Genomic DNA, 19,615 nt, shown 5'->3' with positions numbered 1-19,615 from the left:
AAAAGGCCGATGAATTGGTTTTGCTAAAGAAAGGCTGCTTTCACTGTGTGCACGACATATGCATTATAACAAATGGTTGGTGAACCCAGGGTCTCCCAGCAAATATCCACCCTCTAGAAATACACAATAAAGCTCTGATTTATTTTTGCTCTCATAACACAGCAGCATTTTCACCAGTATAAACACCCACTTTTTCTATTTCAAATTTCAGGTTTTTTTTTTTGTTTTGTTTTTTAAAGTTAACAGTTAATAATTTCAACTTCCCTTCTTCCCTTTTCATTTTAAGAGTGTCCTTGGAGTGCACACGGAAGGGATGGAAGAGATGGTCTCCGTTATAAAAGGAGGTTCAGCAGGAAACACAATCCAAATCTAAGTCACAAGCTGTCATACATCTTTAGAGTTTTCTCCAGCTCCTGACTCACCCTCCTATAAAACATAATCTGTTCCTTTAAATAATGCTGGATAGCCATTTTAAAGTCTAGGAGTCTCCTCTGATGGAAATGGTTAATCTCTGCCTGCAAAGCAAAGCCTACAACGCGACACCTTTTCCGGATTCCGTCAGCTTCCTCTTGCTCCATCTTCCCTTCATCGCTCATGCGCTGACTGTCCTTTACTTTAGCAAATGCTCCTGAAGGAAAGTTTAATAAAAGCAAAACGTTAGATAAGGCAGAAAGCTAGATCTCATTTTCAGAAAAAATAAATAGATATAACCTGAAACTCTTGCTTATTAAATTGATACCTGAGGCATGACTGCTCAGTGGTGAGTGCTGCGGTCTGGAAACACAAGGACCATGATTTCAATTGTAAGCTAATAACTATGAAGCCTGGATCTCTTCACCAGGTTTTCGTAGGCTTTGCTAGGAACTCATGTTTCCTCCCACACCAATCAATACTATAGAAGTATGCCAATCTTTTACTTTCATTGTCATGCAGCAATGATTGCAAGGGGGGAGGTTGAATGACTGTTCCCTCTTCTGTCCACACTTTACACTATACTTGAAAATTCATCCCCATTTACACGAGAGTGCTGCCAATCAACAATCATTTTAAAGCTTACATAAAACTTGTCGAAATGATCGGGGACCAGCACTCAGACAAATGACTGGGCGTACAGCCCAACGCAAGATTTGTCACAAGTTTTTAGGCTCCAACCAACTGCCAGAAGAGCTGAGAAAAATTATTTAGTTCTGACAAAGACAAGGTTAAAAGTTATATACTGTGTGTCCAATTCATGAAGGTGTTTGACAAGTGTGGCGCAATACACTTTCAAATGCTGAAATTGCTGTGATTTTTGGTATTTGTTCTCCAGTTTTGTCCGGTTCTGCCAAAGTGAGCAGACCTGGGGAGGGTGGTAAAATTAGCCTGACCAATTCATAACAAGTTGTGGCGTCATTTACCTCAGAAATATTACTCAATTCCCTGACTGAGGTAACATTTCTGCAGGAGGTGAACGTGTAGGATTCACCTCATTAATTAAGTGGCATGTGCCTCTTAAGAATTAGGTGCATCCTTACTCCAGCGATCAGGGTTCATTAAGAGTGAAACGTGCAATGCCAGTTTTAATGAATCGGGCCAATTATACAGATTGGACCAGAAATATTTGGACAGTGACCGAATCTTCGTGATTTGGGCTCTGAATGGCACTACTTTGGATTTAAAATGAAACAACTGAGAAGCAAATGAAGTGTAGACTTTCAGGTTTAATTAAAGGGTTGAACAAAACTATCCCTTGAAACGTTAAGGAATTGTAGCCATTTTTCTACAAAGCCTCCTCATTTCAGGGGCTCAAAAGCAAGTGGATAATCTATATTCATCATAAATAAAACGTTTGTTTTTAATACTTTGTAGAGAATGACTGCCTGAAGTCTGGAAGCCATAGACGTCACCAAATGCTGTGTTTCCACCTTTCTGATGTTTTGTCAGCACTTTACTGTTGCTAATTTAAGTTGTTGCTTATATGTGGGTCTTCTGGATTTCTCCTTTTTTTCAGCTCAATGGTGGTTTGTTTCACTTCCACTGAGAAAATTCCTTTGACCATATGTTGTGGGTTCACCAAAACAGCTTCCAAATGCAAATGCCACACCTGGACTCAGATCCAGACCTTTTACCTGCTTAATTGATGATGAATTAATGATCAAAAAGCCCATACAGCCTATTAAAGAGCTTTTGAGATAATGGTCCAATTACCTCTGGTCCCTTGAAAAAGAGGCAGCTACATATTAACCCCTTAGCAACTGCCGATACGCCTTTTAATGGTGGCAATTAAGGGTACTTATGTCTCAGTGCCACTTTTTAACGGCCCTGAGAAATAAGTGTATAGCGCCCACCAGCGTTGGAATTTCTCCGGGGTCTCGGCTTCGGGGGTAGCTGAGACCCCAGAGAACATGATTCGGGTCAGTTTTTACTGACCCCAGTGTTGCGATAGCCGTTATTAACGGAATAACGGCGAACGCAAAAAATATAATTTCTTTTTCCTCTGATGTGATAACACACCAGAGGAGAGAGAAATCAGATCCCCGATCCTCCCCCGGTACCTTCAGTGTCACTGCATCCCCCCCTTGAAGTCCCATGCCGGCGGTATCTTCTTCTGGGAAGAAAATAGCGGGCGCATGCGCAGTGTGCTCGCCGAGATCTTCCGGCACCCGGCAACAACAAGAAATTTTCCTATTGGTTCATTTTGATAACTTGAGGGGTGTTGTTTTTAGAATGGTGTCACTTTTGGGTATTTTCTGTTATATTGACCCCCCAAACTTACTTCAAATGTGAGGCGGTTCCTAAAAAAAATGGTTTTGTAAATTTTGTTGGAAAAATGAGAAATCGCTGGTCAACTTTTAACCCTTATAACTTCCTAACAAAAAAAATATATATATTTCCAAAATTGTGCTGATGTAAAGTTGACATGGGGGAAATGTTATTTATTATCTTTTTTGTGTGACATCACTCTCTGATTTAAAAGGTAGAAAAATTAAAAGTTTTAAAATTGCAACATTTTCAAAATTTTTGGAAAAAATTTCCATTTTTTTCATAAATAAACGCAAGTCATATTGAAGAAATTTTACCACTAACATGCTAACATGAAGTACAATATGTCACGAAAAAACAATCTCAGAATCAGTGGGATACGTTGAAGCGTTCTAGAGCTATAACTTCATAAAGTGACAGTAGTCAGAATTGTAAAAATTGGCTTGGTCATTAAATTAAATCTTGCCTTACGCAGGCGTGTACTATAGAGGACAGAGAATGAAATTCAATCCAATATTGCAGCCAGCATGCAGCCAGCGGGTAAGGAAAGGGTGAATCAAACACCCAAAAACCCCGCCTCTATGGCTGAAAATTGTTCCCTCCAAATTCAGGTGACAGAGTCCCTTTAAGTACCAAACTAGCTCTGTCACTAAGGGGTTAAAGAGCTGTAATTCCTAAACAGTTACTTCAATTAGGATCTGAATAACCTCAAATTAAAGCTGAGAGTCTGCACTTTAAGCTCATACTCACACGTAAAGCGCCATGGTGATAATAATATTCATTATATAACTGTATATTGAATATATTTTGATAAACAGATAAAAATACCAAAACTTGTGTTACTGTCCAAATGTTTCTGGGCCTAACCGTATGTCAATATGCTCATAACTCCAACGATCACAACATTTGATACATGAGAAGTTCTAGGAACAGGTACTGATTAGTGATGAGCGAGTGTACTCTTTGCTCGGGTTTTCCCCGAGCACACTCAGGTGACCACCGAGTATTTATGACTGCTCGGAGATTTAGTTTTCATTGTGGCAGCTGGATGATTTACAGCTACTAGCCAGGCTGAGTACATGTGGGGGTTGCCTGGTTGCTAGGGAATCCCCACATGTAATCAAGCAGGCTAGTAGCTGTAAGGCTATGTGCACACTTTGCGGATTCCACTGCGGAATTTTCCGCAGCGGAATTCCAAAATCCGCAGAGAAAACCCGTCGCGGTTTTTACTGCGGATTTATCGCGGTTTTTACTGCGGTTTCTTATGCAGATTTTCATCTGCATCTTCCTATTGGAGCAAGTGAAAATCCGCAGAAAAGAAGTGACATGCTGCGGAATGTAATCCGCAGCGTTTCCGCGCGGTTTTTTCCGCAGCATGTGCACAGCGTTTTTTGTTTCCCATAGGTTTACATTGTACTGTAAACTCATGGGAAACTGCTGCGGATCCACAGCGGTCAAATCCGCTGCGGATCCGCAGTGGAATCCGCAAAGTGTGCACATAGCCTAAATCATTCAGCTGCCACAATGAAAACTGAAAATCCGAGAAGTCATAAATACTCGGAGGTCACCCGATCAACGAGTACACTCGCTCATCACTAGTACTGATTCAATCACTAGCTCCTACTATCACCACCTTCAATTCGGGAAAAAAAGAAAAAGAAAAAGTGTCCACAAAGTGGAGATCTACTGTGATTTTTTCCCAGTTTTTTCCACAACAGGAACCTTTAGCTGCACCTACTGCTTTAAAATTGAGATAAGCAATCACATTTGACTTTTCTTCCAAGAAAGGCTGGGATTACACTGAGACTGTGGCCACCTAATACAGGTACAGTTATCTGAAAAAGTTTGGGCACCCCTATTAATCTTAAGCTTAATGTTTTATAAAAATTGTTTTTTTTGCAACAGCTATTTCAGTTTCATATATCTAATAACTGTTGGACACAGTAATGTTTCTGCCTTGAAATGAGGTTTATTGTACTAACAGAAAATGTGCAATCTGCATTTAAACAAAATTTGCATAAGTATGGGCACCTCACCAGAAAAGTGACATTTATATTTAGTAGATCCTCCTTTTGCAAAAATAACAGCCTCTAGTCGCTTCCTGTAGCTTTTAATGAGTTCCTGGATCCTGGATGAAGGTATTTTTGACCATTCCTCTTTACAAAACAATTCCAGTTCAGTTAAGTTTGATGGTCGCCGAGCATGGCAGCTCTCTTCAAATGATCCCACAGATGTTCAATGATATTCAGGTCTGGGGACTGGGATGGCCATTCCAGAACAGTGTAATTGTTCCTCTGCATGAATGCCTGAGTAGATTTGGAGCGGTGTTTTGGATCATTGTCTTGTTGAAAGATCCATCCCCTGCGTAACTTCAACTTTGTCACTGATTCATGAACATTATTGTCAAGAATCTGCTGATACTGAGAGGAATCCATGCGTTCCTCAACTTTAACAAGATTCCCGGTGCCGGCATTGGCCACACAGCCCCAAAGCATGATGGAACCTCCACCAAATTTTACTCTGGGTAGCAAGTGTTTTTCTTGGAATGCTGTGTTTTTTGCCGCCATGCATAACGCCTTTTTGTATGACCAAACAACTCAATCTTGGTTTCATCAGTCCACAGGACCTTCTTCCAAAAAGAAATTGGCTTCTCCAAATGTGCTTTTGCATACCTCAGCCGACTCTGTTTGTGGCGTGCTTGCAGAAACGGCTTCTTTCGCATCACTCTCCCATACAGCTTCTCCTTGTGCAAAGTGCGTTGTATAGTTGACCGATGCACAGTGACACCATCTGCAGCAAGTTGATGCTGCAGCTCTCTGGAGGTGGTCTGAGGATTGTCCTTGACTGATCTCACCATTCTTCTTCTCTACCTTTCTGATGTTTTTCTTGGCCTGCCACTTCTGGCCTTAACAAGAACTGTACCTGTGTTCTTCCATTTCCTTACTATGTTCCTCACAGTGGAAATTGACAGGTTAAATCTCTGAGACAGCTTTTTGTATCCTTCCCCTGAACAACTATGTTGAATAATCTTTGTTTTCAGATCATTTGACAGTTGTTTTGAGGAGCCCATGATGCCACTCTTCAGAGGAGATTCAAACAGGAGAACAACTTGCAAGTGGCCACTTTAAGTAGCTTTTCTCATGATTGCATACACATGGCTATGAAGTTCAAAGCTCAATGAGGTTGCAAAACCAAAAAAAGTGCTTTAGTAAGTCAGTAAAAAGTAGGTAGGAGTATTTAAAACAAGAAAATGATAAGGGTGCCCATACTTATGCACCTGTCAAATTTTGTTTGAATGCAGATTGCACATTTTCTGTTAGTACAATAAACCTCATTTCAAGGCAGAAACATTACTGTGTCCAACAGTTATTAGATATATGAAACTGAAATAGCTGTTGCAAAAAAAAAACAATTTTATAAAACATTAAGCTTAAGATTAATAGGGGTGCCCAAACTTTTTCATATAACTGTAAATGCCAAAGTCCCTGTGAGACCCTGACCTAACAAAAGCTGTGATTCCTTTAACCCCTTCCCGACATGTGACGGAATAGTACGTCACATGTCGGGACCCCCGCTTTGATGTGCGCTCCGGCGGTGAGCGCACATCAAAGTCGCGACATGTCAGCTGTTTTTTACAGCTGACATGTGCGCGCAATAGCGGCGTGTGAAATCGCGATCACCCGCCGCTATTAACTAGTTAAATGCCGCTGTCAAACGCAGACAGCGGCATTTAACTACCGCATCCGGCCGGATATGAGCGCATCGCCGACCCCCGTCACATGATCGGGGGTCGGCGATGCTCCTCCATTGTAACCATAGAGGTCCTTGAGACCTCTATGGTTACTGATTGCCGGTGGCTGTGAGCGCCCCCCTGTGGTCGGCGCTCACAGCACACCTGCAAATCTGCTGTGTAGCAGCGATCTTATGATCACTGCTGCATAGCAGAGCCGATCGGGCTGTGCCTGCTTCTAGCCTCCCATGGAGGCTATAGAAGCATGGCAAAAGTGAAAAAAAAAGTTTTTAAAAATGTGAAAAAAATAAAAAAAATATAAAAGTTTAAATCACCCCCCTTTCGCCCCAATCAAAATAAATCAATTAAAAAAAAACCCAACCTACACATATTTGGTATCGCCGCGTTCAGAATCGCCCGATCTATCAATTAAAAAAAAAGCATTAACCTGATCGCTAAATGGCGTAATGAGAAAAAAATTCGAAACGCCAGATTTACGTTTTTTTGGTCGCCACGACATTGCATTAAAATGCAATAACGGGCGATCAAAAAAACGTATCTACACCAAAATGCTATCATTAAAAACGCCAGCTCGGCACGCAAAAAATAAGCCCTCACCTGACCCCAGATCACGAAAAATGGAGACGCTACGAGTATCGGAAAATGGCGCAATTTTGTTTTGTTTTGTTTTTTGCAAAGTTTGGAATTTTTTTTCACCACTTAGGTGAAAAATAACCTAGTCATGTTAGGTGTCTATGAACTCGTAGTGACCTGGAGAATCATAATGGCAGGTCAGTTTTAGCATTTAGTGAACCTAGCAAAATAGGCAAGCAAAAAACAAGTGTGGGATTGCACTTTTTTTGCAATTTCACTGCACTTGGAATTTTTTTCCCGTTTTCTAGTACACGACATGCTAAAACCAATGATGTCGTTCAAAAGTACAACTCGTCCCGCAAAAAATAAGCCCTCACATGGCCAAATTGACGGAAAAATAAAAAAGTTATGGCTCTGGGAAGGAGGGTAGCGAAAAACGAAAAAACGGAAAAAGCTCCGGGGGTGAAGGGGTTAAACAGTTTATTAGGGGAGATGCTAAGAGTTGACCCCACAGCAACTGAATATTGATAGCCAATTAAAAAGATAAATCAAATTAAATCTTTTCAACCAGACTTAGCGTAGAAGAATGTAAGGCCTAGACTAGGCCTTGATGTCCTTTGTGCATCCTATGACAATCTGAGGTGTCTACCAGTGCTACCTTGTAATATTTACTATAGATTTAAGTCTTCTAGACTTGGCTTTACTTAGTATGCTACTTTAATTAGGCCATACCACACTAATGATTTCACTTACAGCCCTTCCTAGTAATCCATACAACAGCTCTGATATTTTGAGAGGATTTTCATGCCTCAACAAGAATACACAGTACAGCTAAATGGAGAGAGACAAGAGAAATGACCCTAACCAAAACACGTTATGCACACAGAAATACTAGCACCACGTCAGAGACTAACAAGTCACGTAACACGAATTTAGGATTCTGTACTGTAAGCAAAGAATGCTATATATAGAGGTCTGTGGAAGACGTGCACATTTCTGATACACCTTACTCCATTGCAAATTCAGCATTTGTGCATAGGTGGCATAATTTGTGCAGGGAGATTCTTCATCTTTTCATTCCTCTGTTTCATTGCAAATACTACACGACCACTCAATGACATTTAGTTATTAACACTTAATCCCAGACACTGCTCTGCTGCAAAATAGAAATATAAATCAGCATATGACAGGACTATTCAAAAGGGTTATACTCATTTTAGCAAGTTATCCATCTTCTGGATAGGTGATTATTTACTAATCGTTGGTTTCCAAGCACTGTAACCTCTGCCTATCCGGAGAATGGAGATTTAAAAAGCACTGCACAGGGATATCTCCTCAGTGCCATAGACAATTAAGTGATGGCTGCACAGGCATAGCCACTAATCTATTCTAATGGCCATTTCAAATCCTCAATATCTGAATCGGTGGGCCGCCCTGTGTTCAGGCATGCAGTGCTCGGCAAATTATTGGGTATCCTGTGGCTAGGTAATAACTTGTTAAGATGGCAGTAGCTATTTAAAGGGAATGTCACCAGATTTTTGTTGCCCTCTCTGAAGGCAGCATTAAGTAGGAGCATAAACCCCAATTCCAGGGATGTGTCATTTACTGGGCTGGTAGCTGTAGTTTTGATAAAAGCATTGTTTCTTTCTGCAGGTCTACCAGTTCTCGGAATGCTGAGCTCTGTATAATCCTGACCTCAACACTAATTAGATAATTTACTGCTGACAACGGACATTTTATAACAACTACACAAGTAGTCCAGTACGGCAGCTGTGGAATCATGGACTCAGCCCCAACATCACATGGCTTTCAGATGAGGCAGGAAAAACTTGGTGACAGTCCCTTTAACTGTTAGCACCATTTCCTTACCTTTTTGTAGGTGAATGATGTCTGGAAAGTTGGAAAGCAATCCTTGATACAAGGACAAGGTATCAAGAAATCTAAACTGATCATTTTTGGGTTGTTCGGCAAACATTTCTCCAACTAACTCATAGGTACGTCCAGTATGAGAAATAGCGCCAATCAGTGGCTCAGATCCATAAGGTGGGTCTAGTTGGAAGGAATGGCTTAGATTCTGCAGCGAGCCACCAAGCTTTTGAAACTCCTTACGAAAGCCTCCCAAGTGCTTACGTGCTAGTTCAGAGACTACGCTGATTAACTGGAGAACACTCTCATCCATCTTTTTTGAGAAGGCTTTGAAAGTATCCACACGTTCTTCTACATCTTGGAGATCCTGATGTTCAGTAGGTATCTGCAAGGTCAGCAAAAAACTGGCACCAACCATTTCATCCCTCTCCGTGCGTCTTTTCCCAGCTTTCCACTGTTTTTCATCACGGCAGGTTAGGAAATGCTGGAAACCATCATACTGAGAAAGCACTGGATGACTTGTCATATGATCCATCCACAGAACCAATCTACGCTTACGCTTTTGGATAAAATCTTCTTCAAAGCGTCCTGTGGCTTGCTTCTCTGGCAAGTGGGGGACAGAAATGACAGTAAATTTGTGCAGGAGGCGGTTATACAACCAGTCAAAGTGCTTGTACCGTCTGTAAACTGGAGAGTTGGTGTGACCTGGAGTCAGCCTTAGCAAAAACAAAGAGGATATTTTTAATGAACTTTCAAACAAACATTTTAAGCAATTGCTTCCATTTAGTTTATTCTTTTTTTGATCTACCATATTTAGACACAGAGCGGTCTTTATTTCTCAGTTAAAACTGTAACATGAAACAAAATAGGATTAACCATTTCACCCCTACTTCTCACTACTCGGTGCCTGACAACTGTCTGCAGCATGATCACCCTCCCAAGTTCCTGGACACAAATATTATTAGATCCACTCCTTTTGCAGAAACCTGAGTTTGCAAGCCAAAAATGTGGAAAAAAAAAAAAACAGTAGCAAATTACCCAGGCTCTCTGCAATCTTTTTACTGTCCGTTTTAGGCTGGATTCATACATCTGTAATATATGGTCTATGCTGCGAGTGCAATACCCAGACCGACCAAGGGTCTACTGATCTGAACCGACTGCCTCATATAGGTCAGGAGGCCAAACGGGTGGGCAGGGTGTTGCAGTTGTAGCACATGAAAAGAAAATAAGTGAAGGATAGAAGCTGTGCTATGAGTGAATAAAAACAACAGCACCCTGGATACAAGCCCAGCCAGGCCTCACACCCAGCCTATATTACTGGAAGATAATGTCCTACAGCAGAAAAATGGCAAATTTGGATCGTGTGGCAAACTGCATATCAAGGGCTCTGAACACTTTTTGCATGCCATAGGTGTCCATAGTCTTTTTGTGTTCCTTTAAAATCAGGAAACAATGGCACATTTTTTTTGTGAAGGACAAAGGAAAAAATGGAACTTGTCAAAATGGTGGCTAAATGTATTTCCTTGCACTCTTTGCTAACCAAATGCAATGATATAATGCTCAAGTTAACTGAAGGCCATTGTTTATGTGACACTCCTACACACTTTAGCCCGACATGAAGGTTTTCTCCTAATAAAAGCTCTGCAAGCGACAATAACAATGTTTCATTGCTTATAAATATACAACACAAACCAAAAATGAATCACTTGACAAATACCAGGCATTGCTCAACAAATAGATATATACAGTGCACTTTGTGCAAACATAGATTTTAGCAGTTTTACTTCAGTACACACAGAGCTGAACGTTGCCCCATACAACATACATTTTACTTCCAATACACACTTTTTAATCCTAAATTCTTTCTCACCTGTAAGAGATGTAACTCTTAATCCCCTTAAATTTTGTCTGTTTGGTAGGCTCCTCCACAGAACAAATGAAAGCGTTAGGATCTGGCTTCCATAGTGGCCCCTTTGGTCCCATCTCAATTACATAGGTTTCAGACACTCTGCCAAACTGTGGAACATCTCCAAGTATAAAGGCTTCCACACCGGACCTTACAAAACTAGAGAATCGGTTTAGATTTCGACCCACCACACTACCTCTCTTCCCACTGGCTATGCTATCCTGGCGTTCCAGCTGAGGTCTTGGTCTGTGGGCATACTCAGGCCTTGGGTAATGCTTTGTTTGACTATAAGGAACCCCATTTGAGCCACTGGGCTCTTCAGCCACAGACTGTCCATCATCCCAATCATCCCAGTCATCATCATCTTCTTCATCGTCATCGTAGCTCCCATGATGAGTAGCATCTGTGTAGCTCGCGTGGTGTGTTGGGTAGTCCACTTGGACTGAACCAGAACGGGGTGGTTGAATAATCTCCACATAGGAAGCAGGAAAAAGACCTGTTTGACCGTGGCTGTTTGTGCCCTGAAGCCATCCATCCAAAGAAACATCACTCAACAATTGTAGCTCCTCATTCTCCCGGATATTGATTTCTTCCTTATTTTCACTTTGAAAGTTATATAGGGCCCGAGCTTTGAAGGCCATGATGAGGAGAATCAAAGGAAAGTGCTGCAACATGAAAAGAAAACATTAATTAATACACATGCTAGGAACACCTGACTTAAGCACACATCTTTATATTCTCTGTCTCAAACTGCATATATGGGATTAGTATTATAAAGATAATATCTTGACAACAGGTTTCATGAAAAAAGGGTATGGGTCATTCCATGGTAACTTAAGTTACATTCACAAGCCAAAGACTGCCTACAGACTGTTCTTAAATACAAAATACAGTGTTATTACTTGGTAACTTACGTTACAAAAAAAAGGAAAGGCAATTGTCCTTCATGAGTCTGCCAAATTTTCTGTTCTGGTAAACAGGGGAGAAGCAATATTTTTATTGTATTAAAACACCATAGTTCCAGCAACTTTAAAAAATTTATTTTAACCTCTCAAGTTAAAAACAACAGTTTTTATTACAAGAAATATAGATAACTTTCGTTACTAAGCTGATGGTAACTTACGTTACAGTAAGTTACCATCAAATGGATTAAACTTATTGTAAGGTAACTTACCATCATCTTTGTAACATAAGTTACTATATTGTGCTGTAACGTAAGCTACCATGGAATGACCCGATGTATACATTGATTACTTGTAAAAATAAATATACGGTACATAAAATCGTCAAGCAATGCCAACAGTATTAGATTTGTGGAACCCGACTCTTGACACCCCCACAAATCCGCTGTGTAAAGAAGCAAATGCACTTTGGAGCCACTAGTTGGTATTTCAGCTTTGTGCCATTCAAGTTAATGGGACATGCCGGTTTTATCGCTTTCCATCCTATTAACAAACAGATTGTTATAGCAAAAGAAGCCTTGACCATATTTTCTTAATGAAACCAGGCACTTCTTTATTGGTTTGCATTACTAAACCTTAGTTAGCCATCTAATGTGTATGAGCAGCCTATTGGCTGAACGATGCTTCTGTCAACCACCATCTTAGCCAACTCTCCCATACACAGGAGCACTCGCTCAGCCAAGTGCCCCTGTGTCCATTGGCTGACACATTGGCTGGGCGGCTTATCTCAAGGAGACCAATGCAATCAGAAATCCAAAAATTGTATAGGCACCATCGATCTCTCTCCTAAACATCAGTCAGGCGGCGCCCCCATACACAGTAAGACGAAAGAACCCGTCAATATTAGCAGATTCAGAAACGTTAGTCTAAAGTGTATGGGGGTCTTTACAGCCACCAGAGCTACACTCAAGCTCACAAGACTGATGACAAACAAGCCCCTAACCAGCTATGCGACTCCTGAAATTATAGCCTTTCCTACAATGGGTTATTATACAGTGCCCCAAATAAAAACTTGACCTTCCAGAATATCAATCAAAAGAGCAAGCTCTGTAGAGACAATGATCCGGTAAAGAATTTGGGGATATTTCAGAAGTTTTCATAATTTGTCAGAGCAGTACCTACTGCTACACAAGGCCAATACAAGATAAGTAATGACCGGTATTTACATAGCAGAAGTTTCACTTCTCACATAAATGTAAAAATCAGAGGTCTGACGCTACAGATCACAGTACAATTAGGAGCTGTAAATTCTCAAAGCCTGGTGCATGTTTGTGAGCTTTTTAGATTTTTATTTGGGGGGGTGGACCAATTTCATGGCCTAGTAATCAGTATAACATGCTGGACGGTAATTACAGTAAGAGTAATCGCAAAAGCAAATATTATGTGCATGGACCAAAAGGCTAAAGAAAAACCACTAAACAGTCTCTCAGAAGAGCGGAAAATTTGCTAGACGAGTGTTTTTTTTAATAAGGAAAAATGACTGAGCGGGAAGAAAACCGATTTTAATACTTTATATAAAGTCTAATATTTTCATGATTGATATTATAACTCTTTCACCAATACGCAAAGTAGATGTCCCAGTTTCAGCAAACCTTTATGCAACACTTGCTTCCCCTACATTTCCAACTTCTGCACATCTGGATAAAGAATAATAACAGAATAAATTCCAATGATTCTTTCCATGCATTTGGCACTTTGAAGGGAACTTGGTGTTGCAGTATTTAAGGAGTTAGCGAAGCAGATATCCAGGGCTTGCCGCTTTAAAAGTGAAAAGTTCTAGGAGATTTAATAATTTGCATTAATATATTGTCAACAACATAGAAGTCAACAGCATGTTATACAAGAACTGGATTTTAAAGAGGGTTTGCTTATGCCAAGTTACCGTAGCTTCAATTTATAATGAAAAATTGTTTTAAGCACTTGCACTTTAATTCCTACTTACAGTCAGGGAATTGGAACATTTTTTGGTTACAGAGACTGAAAGCTGACCAGATCATCATTTACAGGTGAAAAGCTAGTTTAGACCATTTTCACATGAGTTTTTTTCTCATACATGAAAAACCAGTCCATTTTTTTCAGTGGACTGGACTCGCTTTTGGTTCTTACAATCTTTCCTGCATCTGTTTTTCTTATGTGAACATAAAAAAAAAATTGTGTCTTCTTCTCATTAAACAGTAAAATACTGACGACACACTGATGACATTTTTTTTTTCAAGGGGCCATTGACTTGAATTGGCAAATTTGATTGGTAAAGTAACACATGCCTTCATTTCAATTGGCTTAAAAAAAAAGAAAAGAAAAATAAACTAAAGAAAAGGACATGTGAAAAGGCACATAAATTGCAATGGTTCGGCAAAAATAACTGATGGCACATGTACTAAAAACTGACATTAGAATCCGGCTTTCTGTTCACTTTGGCATCATGTCCCTGATGCCCTGATTAATATTAGACATCTATATAAACCAACCATTTCATGACATAACCCATGGAGTTTCTTTTTTATCTTCTTATCCTAAAACTAGGATCAGATCGCCGATGTTTTGTCAGATCGAAATCGGATTTAAAATGCGGTGGTGTGAGCAAGCCCTTAGTCATATGACAAGGCTCGTCAAAGGGTTGATATTGACTCTTAGGATTGCTACTTCCAATAGGTGGCGCTAGAGTCCTAGTCTTCTTCCTCTCTGAAGAGGGTATTTGCATAGGACATTACTCATAAGGCCGGGGTCACACTTGCAACTACAATGCAAAAAACTCATGCTAGTCTCTCACCTCAATATCTGGCACTGCCGCCGGCGGTTCGGACCGGAGCGTTCAGCTGCATATAAATACATACAGCCGCACACTCCCATCTCGAGTGCCGGCGGCAGTGCAGGTATTGAGGCGCGAATTTCTCGCATTGCAGTTGCAAGTGTGACCCCGGCCTAACACAATTGGTCCATTAAGTTTTCACTATTTTTACTGCTGGGCAGAATACATCAGGCATTCACAACCTTTTCTGTTCCAAAGGCCACATTGTCACACTGAACAACTTATAAGGTCACCAATAAAGGGGTATTACCTTTTGAGAGGGTTTTGGCATATCAAAAGTATATGCCTTAAATGTCTAAGATGCAGTTTCCACCACCAGGACTGAACTCCCACATATCTGGACAATATGGTGCTATTTTTCCACCCAATCAGCACTCTAGCAAGGAGGAGGCCAGACTCTACACACTTGTAATTCTCTCCATTGAAGATTATGGGTGTTGTAGTAGCTGGCTGCATTTCACAATCTCCATAAACAAGAATGACGAGAACTGCATGCATAGGCAACCACCATTTATCTCACATAGGTCGGTCTGGAGTGTGAAACAGGGGTCTAGTACCTTGAGGAATGGGGGACCCAGATATGGGTACACAGTGCTCTATTTGTGCTTGCCTGCTCAGGAGCAGTGACCTACTCTACTGTACTTCTGTCTGACATACTTTATACAGAAGGTTTGGGGGCCATACCTTGTGAGCCAGAATCAGGAGCGGAAAAATCAAGAGGAAGGTGAGGCCTGGACGCCAGCGCCTGTCTGGGGCAGTCACATGCGTCAGTTTGCAGTTATTGTTGAAACGCAGAAAAAAAAAATTACCAAATAACACAACAGCAGTGGGGGATTTATCAAAGAAGTGATGCTTATTTTACAATATTGCATTTCCATGTCCTGGCCCTTTTTGTAGATCCCAGACAACCCCTTTAAGGTATACTTCTCAATTTTGCAACAGTGTCCTACATATATGGGAGTGTAAGGTTGCCAGCTGCTGGCCTCAGGCAGTCAGAATAAATGTTCTATGTGTACAAGGCTTGGCTGCATATTTGCTAAGAGTCATTTTAAAGAGTAAATCTTGAGGTTTCTGGTGTAGGAGTTATACGTGTTACATCATGCCGGACAGTGGAGGATCCCTACTGCTTACACGTGCAATAGTGTCAGGAGGCTATGGATTTCATCTTCCATCATTATAAAACGGCACATAGGTTGTCATACAGAGCATAAAGAATCATAAACGGGTCCTGTGAGAGGCTATTTTGTGCAGGAAGTCAAATTCACTAGATTATGAAGCAATTCCTGGCAACAATGAAAAGAAGGTGCACCATCACATCCCAAAGACAGGGTTAATGCACACGGCAGAGATCAGCGCACAGAACCTATGTATGAAGAGTATTGGGCTGTATGGGAGAACACCAGCATAACAGGGCACATAATGAGGTACATACAGTATGGGGCCATAGCAGGCTACGAGCACCATATTGCAGATCTGCAAAGCAGCTGGGTGTAAAGTTATGGTAACATGTAGTAACATGCGAACAGATGGACTTATATCCCAGCAAACCTATTCAGCAGAACAGTGAACATCATTTTTTCAATATGTTTTTCTGATGCTGCAGATTTTATTTCTACATATTCCAACAAATGAATAACAAATTAAATCAGTGTGACAAGATGCATTCTCAGAAGGAATGGTTCACAAAATGGCTGTCACTTAGGGGTCCTGATTGGCGCTCCTAGGCCATAGTATCACTGCATGACAACTTTCTCCAGGTATGCTTTTCTGGCCACATTCAGACACAGGTATTTAGTCAGGATTTTACCTCAGTATTTAATGTAAGACAAAACCAGGAGTGCAACAGAGGAAAAGTATAATAGAAACACGTCACCACTTCTGTATTTATCACCCACTCCTGGTTTGGCTTACACATACTGAGGTAAAATACTGACCAAATACTGCTAGTGTGACGGCAGCCTTAAAGTGATTTTACTCTGCAAACGTCTTATGCCACCGCACCTATAAATGTACCAAGGGGAGAACTGCAGGTGTGCTACTGTAAGATATTCACACGACTCAGAATAGGAAAAGATTGTAGTTAATTACCCACGCGTCTCCAGGCCGGACAGACCTCCTCCTCATGGAAACCACAATAAACATGACCCAAGAAGTAATAGTGATGCTTGATGGCCAACCAAAAATGAATACTAGTATTGGAGCAAACTTGTAGGCACTTGTAATCTACCAAGCAGGTCTACACAAGGCAGCTGGGAGGCATTTGTCTGCTGGGATATTTTACATATGAAACACCTTACTAGTCACATGGAAAACATTAGCAAACTCTGAATTTGTAGTATCACAGTAGGCTGTTTACAAGAAAGGCTGCTGGCTCTCCTAAACTATGTTCTACCTCTGCCATTTTGTGGAGCTCTTTCTCCCTGAGAGATCTGCCTGATCACCACCATCTCCTAGGCCACGTTCACATGCTCCGTATTTGGTCAGTATTTGACCTCAGTATTTGTAACCAAGACCAGGAGTGGAACAATCAGAGGAAAAGTCTAATAGAAACATATGCACCACTTCTGTATTTATCACCCACTCCTGGTTTCGGCTTACAAATACTGAATGTAGCTTAAAAGTCCAGGATTATTACATATCTTTCCTACAGATAAGTAGTCCTGTGTGAGGACTCCCAGTGCCAATCTCCTGCCATTGCTTAGCAAGGGTCTCACTTTGGGGGCCACACTATATATAAGATCAGATGTATCTTCTGTGAACTAAACTTCTTGTTACTGGTAAATATTTAGCATTTTTTGTATCTCCTACATGGAATGGAAACATTCAGAAGAATGCACACGACATAGGGACACGTTACCAGGACTGTGGGTTACACAAACAGGTAGGACGTGAATTTCTGCTCCAGCTCAGAGCCCAAGACAAACAGCAGCAAACAATACAGGAACTCACCCCAAGTGTGATCCGCCTGCAGATACTGCAATGTCCCTGCCAACATCCAGCTCGGTGATCTTCACATATCTATGGCTCCATGGGAAGAACTTCCCCCAGCTGGGAGAGTCGGAGTAATAACCAGAAGGACTTTCTGGGGGGCTTACAAGTATTTACATCCAACAGGACTGAACTCTTGGAATGGGACCAAGATGTCCAGGAAACAAGCACAATCCACAAAAACAAATGTCAAACTTCCCGTGTGATGAGAGGAGTCACAACCTCAGGAATTCAGCCCTTCCGTCTGCAGAGGAGAACAGAGCGGGGAACCGGATCCGTCCATATGCGGCCAGCACTGCCTGCCCAGGGCTTGTCAGCAGAGCATGCACTCTCTCATCCCTGGAGCCACAGGCTGGAAGTTGGGGGAAAGAAACTGCGCTGAAAGTCCCCAGCAGAAGAGTCCTACATGTCCCTTCACCCTGGAGGGAGTGACAAAAGCAACCCTGCAACCTGGGGGGATGGGAGATCTCTCCCCAGGAGAAAGGATCTTTTTTAGGATCTTGTTAGAGGAGCCCTCTCTCCTTCTTCTCCTTACCCCTGTGCTGTGGCTGACTCCTCCTCTGCTCATCCCCCTTCCCAGAGGACGTCCTCCAGCATCAGGGAGCTCCCTCACAACCTTTGACTGTTTATTTTGTGATAATATGAAAATAATATAGAGATGGAGAGGCCTGGAGTCAGCTTCCATTGCTGGCTGCTTCCCCTGCACAGGTCCCAATTTTGTCCTCTGCTAGGACTTGCTTTGTAGGGTTAGAGGTTTTCACTTGTACATCATGTGTTCCACTTATGTGATATCGCTTTCTGCAGCCCCCCTTCAATAGGTGCATCTTTCTCCCAAATGCCTCACAGTATCGCCAAACATATTACATTCACTTCATTGTTTTTTCCATGATGTCAGGAAAAGGACTGAAACATAATGGGGCGTGAAAGAAAGTGTGAGGGCACTGGAAGAGGGAATGAAACTGCCCCAATATGCCCTCTGCAGGGGAAATCGTGCACACGCAGCACAACTCTGCAAAATGGGATCCACTGCCAAAAAAAAATAGCGTATATATTTACACTAGATGGTGGCCCGATTCTAACACATCGGGTATTCTAGAATATGTATGTAGTTTATTTATGAAGATTTCAGAATAATGCAATGAATACACAGGACTGCGTCTGTCGCTGATTGTTCGTGGCCGGCCGGGCACGACTAATCAGTAAAGCCAGGGCCAGCTCCAGGTTTTTGAGGGCCCTGGGTGAAAGAGTCTCACAGCCCACGTAGCATATAGCACAGCCACGTAATATATAGCACAGCCACGTAGTATATAGAACAGCCCACATGGTATATAGCACAGCCCATGCAGTATATAACAGCCCACGCAGTATACAGCACAGACCACGTAGTATATAGCACAGTCATGTAGTATATAACACAGCTATATAGTATATAACACAGCCACATAGTAATTGCACAGCCACGTAGTACATAGTATATAGCACAGCCCACGTAGTATATAGCACAGCCCACGCAGTATATAACAGCCCACGCAGTATATAGCACAGCCCACGTAGTGTATAGCACAGCCCACGCAGTATATAATACAGCCCACGTAGTATATAGCACAGCCACGTAGTATATAACACAGCTACGTAGTATATAGCACAGCCACGTAGTATATAGCACAGCGACATAGTATATAGCACAGCCTACGTAGAATATAGCACAGCGACGTAGTATATAACACAGCCCACGCAGTATATAGCACAGCCCACGCAGTATATAACACAGCCCACATACAGAAGTATATTGCACAGCCACGCAGTATATAACACAGCCCACGTAGTATATAGCACAGCGATGTAGTATATAACAGCCCACGTTGTATATAACACAGCCCACGCAGTATATAACAGCCCACGTAGTATATAGCACAGCCCACATAGTATATAACACAGCCCACATAGTATATAGCAGTGTGGGCACCATATCCCTGTTAAAAAAAACAATTAAAATAAAAAATAGTTATATTCTCACC

At 41.5% G+C, this 19,615-nt stretch overlaps 1 protein-coding gene across 3 annotated transcripts; it reads right to left on the bottom strand.

Annotated features, from left to right (window-relative positions):
* Window positions 1–120: 120 nt before the first annotated feature.
* Window positions 121–18,194, bottom strand: SNX33 (sorting nexin 33). Of its 3 annotated transcripts, none has more exons than XM_077264078.1 (4): window positions 18,133–18,194; window positions 10,803–11,503; window positions 8,936–9,648; window positions 121–628 (listed from the first exon to the last, which is right to left on the bottom strand). In XM_077264078.1, the coding sequence occupies exons 1-4, from the start codon at window positions 18,163–18,165 to the stop codon at window positions 375–377; spliced, it is 1,701 nt and encodes a 566-aa protein (XP_077120193.1). In that variant the 5' UTR covers window positions 18,166–18,194; the 3' UTR covers window positions 121–374. The 3 variants fall into 3 exon arrangements, with proteins under 3 accessions (XP_077120193.1, XP_077120195.1, XP_077120194.1); XM_077264080.1 differs by having other exon boundaries at window positions 17,559–18,190; XM_077264079.1 differs by lacking the exon at window positions 18,133–18,194 and adding an exon at window positions 16,698–16,856.
* Window positions 18,195–19,615: the final 1,421 nt, after the last annotated feature.

The sequence above is a fragment of the Ranitomeya variabilis genome, chromosome 5 (assembly GCF_051348905.1).
Source record: "Ranitomeya variabilis isolate aRanVar5 chromosome 5, aRanVar5.hap1, whole genome shotgun sequence".
In the NCBI taxonomy this organism is placed as follows: Eukaryota; Metazoa; Chordata; class Amphibia; order Anura; family Dendrobatidae; genus Ranitomeya; species Ranitomeya variabilis.
The sequence above is the reverse complement of the archived record's forward strand: the minus strand, read 5'-3'. Positions and strand labels throughout refer to the sequence as shown.